This window comes from Alligator sinensis, unplaced genomic scaffold (genome assembly GCF_000455745.1).
Source record: "Alligator sinensis unplaced genomic scaffold, ASM45574v1 scaffold264_1, whole genome shotgun sequence".
NCBI lineage: Eukaryota > Metazoa > Chordata > Crocodylia > Alligatoridae > Alligator > Alligator sinensis.
Genome location: NW_005841831.1, coordinates 5,807,842 through 5,814,667, shown reverse-complemented (window position 1 = coordinate 5,814,667; position 6,826 = coordinate 5,807,842). Strand labels below are relative to the sequence as shown.

The window sequence follows — 6,826 nt, the reverse complement described above, 5'->3', positions numbered from 1 at the left end:
GGGGCTGGGGTTCGGGATTTTTTTGTGATCATTCAGGTCTAGTCCTTTTCAAGTATAGGCTGTAATTGTTTGATTATCCTTCTTGTCAGTTCAAGTGTGGGACAGTAACGGACAACTATGGTGTGTGGTCAGTTGGTTCTTTTTATTTTTGGCTCGGTGCAGACATTCAAAAAGCCTGAGGTAGAATCAGTCTAAGTTGCACAGTTTTCTGCAAGTGGTGTAGTTTATATCGGTAGTGAAGAGAACGCATGTTTAACTGGGAGGTGCGGGGGGAAGGGATCAAATATTAGACTGGGTTTCACAATTGTTAAACCAGTCCATGTGCTGAACTTCTGTTCTGTTATGGATATAAACTGGTTTTGTGTGCCGAGCTTCTGTTGTGGAATGCAGGTATAGTGCAGGCTTGGTGATGCAGTTTTCTAAAAAATACTCCTCCAAGTGGCTCATGAAGAGGATGGTATATTGCAAAGCCATCATTGTGCCCATTGTTTGGAGGAAGTGCTGGTTCTTGAAAGTGAAGTCATTGTGGATGAGGATGAAATGGATGGTTTATGCAATATGTCACTTCAAATATGTATATAGCCCATGTTCTTGTAGTTATTTCAGGCAGGCATATGTGTCTTCATGGTGTGACGTTTTAGTGTATGGGTTGATGACATCCATAGTTGCAAGTATGACCTTCTTGGGGAGGTGGTTGATATTCTGGATCTTGCTAAGTTATCATTTGTGTCTTGTAAAAACTTGCTCTTTGGGTGACAGGTGGTTTTCAGAATGGTTTCTTTGAATCCTGATAGCTCTTCAGGGAAGGTACGACAGTTGGATATGATGGGTTTGCCAAGGTAACCTTGTTTGTGAACTCTGAGGAGCATATAAAATGTCCTCAGAATGGGATAGTGTGGTATTAGTGTGAGCAGGAGTATCAGTTGGTACTAGTATAAGTTTACCTCTGTATGGTTTTGTAGAGGTACAAGTATAGCAAAACCATTGCTCTTTCAAACCTGTTTCATTCAAGGTTAACATTATAGTGATTAACTCACTTGCATCCCAACAGTAGCATGCAGAGGTAGAAGTTAGAGCGTAACCACCAATTTAGGTTCCCAGGTGGTAACTCTCCTCTCCTCTTTTAAAACAGTTAAAGGTTATTTTTTTCCATAGCCAAAGGCATATTTCAGTGGGCTGGAGAAATAGGAAGAAACCACCTCTTCCACCCATTATATATATCCCACCTAGGCTATGTGGTGTTCTATCCTGGAGGTTCAGGCAGGGGCTCTCATGCACAGCCTTAGCATTACTATATTGTTGGTGATCTGCAGAATGGACACAAGTACATGAAATGTTACAGATGTTGAATCTCTCCCATCACCATGAAAAAATTGCCATGTCCAATCACAGCCCTGCCCAATGGACATGAGAAAGAGGGTATTAGGGTGGCTGGTTGGGAAGGAGGGAATGGTAAGCGAAACGGGAGACTTTTCCCTATCTCTTTCTGCAGAGGAAGCCTCGGACTTTGCTGAATCCAGCACCCACTTCCCCAACCACCAGCACCCCAGAACCGGACACAAGCACTGTGCCCCAGGATGCTGCCACAATCCCCAGCTCTGCTATGCAGGCCCCCACAGGTAAAGGCTTTGGGTCACCCGCTTTCAGAGATAATATAATTAATGCATTTGTGGAGGAAACCAAAAAAAAAGACAGCTAACAGACCCAGCCAGATTTCCAGACAAGGTGGCAAGCGTTGTAAATACAAAACAGGAGTGACCTAAAGTAGGAGATAACTAGACAAGAAAAAGAACCAGAGGTTCCCAATCCCTTTTGTCTCATCTCAGCTCCCCGGTATGGCTATATTTATTGAGCTGCACCTTTTTCAAGCACACAAGCAGGCAGGAGGGAGGACTCTCAGTTGTTTGATAGCTATTAATAGACCTGTCATCCATGAATTTGTCTAGTTTATTTTTTTAACCTGGTTGTATTATCTGTCCCTGCACCCTTCTGTGGCAGTGAGTTCCACAAATTAACTATCTGCTGCATAAAATGTGCTTTCTAATATTAAACCTTTCTCTGACTAATTTCAGGGGGTGTTCCCTAGTTTTAATATTCTGGGACTTAGTGAATACCAGTTCCCTGTTCACTTTCTTCTGCACCCTTCATAATGCTATAGATTTCTATCATATCTCCCCTCACCTCAACCTTCTCCTTTCCAAACTGAAAATGCTTAGCATGTTTAGTCTCTCCTGATATGGCAGCTGTTTCATACCCCTGATCATCTTGGTGGCCCTTCTGGATACCTTTTCTAATTCTACTACATCCCTTTTGAGATGTAGAGTCCAGAGCTGCACACAGTATTCAAGATGTAGGTGCACTACAGATTTGTATAGTGACATGATGATGTTTTCCATTTTGTTTTCAATTCGTAGTGATGCCCAATATTTTGTCTTTTTTTTTTGGTTGCTGCTACACACTGGGGTTATATTCTTTGTTTAAAGAACTATCTACAGTGACTCCAAGATGTCTCGCTTAATTTAGAACCCAACATTGGGTATATATAGTTGAGCTTATTTTTTCTCGAGTGCATTACCCTGCACTTGTCAACAGTGACATTCATCTGCAATTTTTTGCCCACTCACTCTGGGTGAGATCTTTCTGCAGCTGTTCTCCATCAGCTTGGGATTTAACTACAGGAATAATTTAATATCATCTGCAAACTTGGAGATTTCACTGTGAACTCCCATTTCCAGGTCATTGATGAAAATGTTGGACAAAACTGGGCCTGCAGGACCCACTTTTGACCTTCCTCCTTCCTGAAATGTGACATCTCCTTTTAGCCCACCTTTTACTTCCTTTATGTTTAACCTGTTCTTAATCCATGAAAAAACCTTTCCTCCAGTCCCATGACAACTCCATTTTTTTAAAACCATGGATGCGGGACCTTGTTGAAAGTTCTCTGAAAGTCCAGACACATTGTCCACTAGGCCCTGCCTCCCCCTTGTCCACATGCCTGTTAACACCCTCAAAGAACTCAAGCAGATTGGCAAGGCAGGATTTCCCTTTACAAAAGCATGCATACCCTTCCCCAGCAGATCATGTTTGTCCATGTGACTGCTGATTTTATTCTGTTTATAGATTCTACCAACTTGCCAGGAATAAAATTGAGACCCAATAGTCTGTAGTTTCTAGGGTTGCCTCTGGAGCCTTTATGAAGATAGGTGTTATGTTGGCAACTTGCTAGTCATCTGGCACAGAGGCTGTTTGTAACAATAGGCTACATACTATTGCCATAGTTCTGCAATTTCACATTTGAATTTCTTCAGAAGAATTGGGTGAATGCCATCTGGTCTTGGTAACTTATTAGTGTTTAATTTATTGATTTATTTTAAAAATTGTATCCCAGGGGTCATAAAGTCATACATTGTAAGGCAGGAAGGGACCTTGGAAAATCATTAGGTCCAGCCCGCTGCACCAGCAAGGTGACTGTCCAGTCTTCTCTTGAAGATTTCCAGGGTAGGCAATTGCACCACCCCTGGAGGGAGCTTTTTTCACAGTCTGTACACCCTAACTGTGAAGAAATATTTCCTGTATTGAGCCTGAAACGGTCTTCCAGGAGTTTGTGGCCATTACTACTGGTTTTCTCCAAGGGCACCCTGGTGAGCAGTTGTTCACCGAGCCCCTGATGTACTCCCCTGACATAGCAGTAAGCTGCTACCAAGTCCCTTCTCAGCCTTCTCTTTTTCAGGCTGAAGAGTCCCATGTCCCTCAGCCTTTCCTTGTATGGCTTGCCATGCAAGCCTCTTATCATACACGTGGCCCTTCTCTGGACTCTCTCAAGTTTTACCATGTCCTTGTTAAAGTCCGGCACCCAGAACTGGATGCAGTATTCCAGTTGGAGTCTCACCAGTGCCAAGTAGAGCAAAAGAATCAGTTGCTTGGTCTTGTTGGAGATGCATGCCACAGTATTATATGCAACAGAGTCACAGTGCCAGCTCATATTCATGTTGTGGTCTATTATTAACCCTAGGTCTCTTTCATTCGTAGTGCTGGTCAGGTTGATGTTGTGAAGCCTGTAGTTGTGCAGGGATTGTTCGTCCCCAGGTGGAGCACTTAGCATTTCTTGATGTTGAACTTCATCTGGTTCTGACTTGCCCAACTTGCTAGCCTGTCTAGATCCATTTGTATCTTTAGCCTAAGCGTGACTATGCTTCCCCATAACTTGGTGTCATCTGCAAACTTGGCCAATGAGCTCTTCACCTCCTCATCCAAATCATTGATACAGATATTGAAAAGTACAGGACCAAACACCTACCTATGCAGGACACCGCTGCCCACTTCTAGCCAGGATGACACATCTGTTCATTAGGACTCTTTGGGTCCTGCCCCGCAGCCAGCTTCAGACGCATCTAACCGTCTCACAGTTAAGCCCGCTATCTTCCAATTTTCTCGCGGGAACATCATGGGATATCAGATAAAAGACTTTTTGGAAGTTAAGGTATAGAATATCCACCACTTCTGTCTTATACAAGCGGCTAGTTACCTGATCGTAAAAGCAGATGAGGTTGGTAAGACAAGACCTGCCCTTGATGAAGCCATGCTGGCTGTCATTCAGAATCCTATCTTCTGCAAGCCTATCGCACATAGCTTCCTTAATTAATTTTTCCAGGATTTTCCCTGGGATAGAAGTTAGGCTAATTGGCCTGTAGTTACCCAGATCCTCCCTCCTCCGCTTCTTGAAGATGGGCACAACATTGGCTCTCTTCCCATCCTCAGGGACCTCTCTGGAGCACCACAAGTTTTGGAACAGTTTCGCCAGGGGCTCTGCGATGATGCTGGCCAGCTCCTTCAGCACCCTCGGATGGAGTTCATCTGGTCCTGCGGAATTATATATGTCTAATTGTTTTAATTGATCACACACCAGTTCTACGGCTACAGTAGGAAGGCAGCCATTTCTGCCCTGCTCATTCTGTACCCTATCCAACATGACTTTCCCCTTGGCCCGGTGAAATACTGAGGCAAAGTAGTCATTCAGGAGTTCAGTTTTCTCGAGTGTCAGTAACCAGCTGTCCCAAGTTGTTGAGCAGTCGCCGCCTTAGCCTTTTTAATTTGTTCCCTACAAGTGCAGGCCATTGTTGTATAGTCCTCCTTGGGGACTGTCCCCACCACCTTCCATTGTTTGTAAGCCTCTTTCTTCTTTCTAAGGAGGACTGTGATTTCCCTGTTTAGCCAGAAGGGCTTCCTAGCCCTTCTGCTACCTTTTCTCCGCATGGGAATGGACTTCCTTTGTGCTTCAAGGATCATGTCCTTAAGGAGCGACCACTCTTCATGAATACCTTTTGCCTTCGGTCCCTGGTCCCACAGCATTTGCCCTACTAGTGACCTGAGCTTGTTGAAATTTGCATTTTTGAAGTTCAAGACTTCAGCCCTTTTTGTTGATTTGTCTGCCTTGCAGTGGACAGTGAACTTGATGGTTTCATGGTCACTGTCACCCAGGCTACCCTCTGTTTTTAACTCGGCCACCAAGTGGTCTCCTTTGGCTAGGACCAAGTCTAGGAGAGCATTGCTTCTGGCTGGCCCATGCACCTCTTGAGCCATGAAGAGCTCTTCAATGCAGGTCAGGAAGGAACGCGACCAGTCCAACTTGGCCAAGCATTCCTCCTAGGAGATGTCCGGATAATTGAAGTTGCCCATGATGACAATATCCTGTGCACGCACAGCCTCTGTCAGTTCTCAGGCAAACTCTAGATCGAGTTCGTCCCCTTGATTTGGTGGCCTGTAGTACATGCCTACAGTTGGATCTCTCTCTCCACTTCCCCCCCCACAGCAGCTTGACCTAGAGGGTTTCAAGCCGCTCTTTTTTGGAGCTGATGTCAGCCTCCAGGGAGTTGTATTGCTCCTTCACATAGAAAGCTACACCTCCACCTTTCTTCCCAACCTGGTCCCTTCTATGCAAGGTGTAGCCCTCCATGGCTACACTCCAATCATGTGAGGAGTCCCACCAGTTGTCTGTAATCCCTACTAAATCATGCTGCCCACCGGAGAGCAGGAGGGCTATCTCCTCCTGCTTGTTCCTCACTCTACTCGTATTGGTGTATGGGCACCTGAGTCTGAGTCCTCCTGTTGAGACCCTCGGCTTCCTGTCATGCTGAGGGAGGGCAGTTCCCTCAGTTCTCTCAGGAGTGGTTTTCGTAGTGTCCCCATCTACAGAGCTTTCTTGCATGTTGGTCCCCAGGCAAGCTCCAGAAGTCCTCTGTCCCTGAGGAAGCTGAAGCCCTCTTGGTGACACCACTGTTGGAGTTGTTGGTTGACGCCCTCGATGCAGCCTTCCCTCCTCAGACCATGGCCTGCAACTGGGAGTACAGAAGAAATGACAACCTGGGTCCGTGACCTCTTGAGCCCAGCCCCCAGAGCCCTCTAGTTGCTCATGATCCAGTCTGGATTACTTCTGGCCGTATCATTTGCTCCCACGTGGATGAGGAGCATGGGGTAGTAATCACAGGGCTGGACTAGCCTGGGGATCCTTGCTGCAACATCTCTGATGTGGGCCACAGAGAACAGCAGACCTCCCGGGCTAGGGGGTCCAGACAGCAGAGGGGACCCTCGGTGTCCCGCAGGAGGGAGTCCCCTACCACCACCTTGCACCTCCTCTTGGGGATGGCAGCATGCTGCTTACCTTCCTCCTCCTCCGGTGTTGCCATTGGAGCCTCCACCTGCGTGGGGTGGGGAGCATGTGGAGGCTCCAATGGTGACACTCCAGTGGGGTTGACAACCTCCCTGGCATGCATTACCAAAGCATGGCATGTGAGGCCATTTTGCTCAGCATGCCACAGCCAGGCCAGGC

General features: G+C 46.3%; 1 protein-coding gene across 7 annotated transcripts in view; it reads left to right on the top strand.

Annotated features, from left to right (window-relative positions):
• Nucleotides 1-6,826, top strand: part of SCMH1 (Scm polycomb group protein homolog 1) — a 123,997-nt gene that overhangs the window by 76,204 nt on the left and 40,967 nt on the right. For all 7 annotated transcript variants that reach the window (XM_025212901.1, XM_025212986.1, XM_025212951.1 and 4 more), the window contains one exon: nucleotides 1,493-1,619. In XM_025212901.1, coding sequence (XP_025068686.1) covers nucleotides 1,493-1,619 — 127 coding nt within the window. The remainder of the gene's footprint in view (nucleotides 1-1,492; nucleotides 1,620-6,826) is intronic.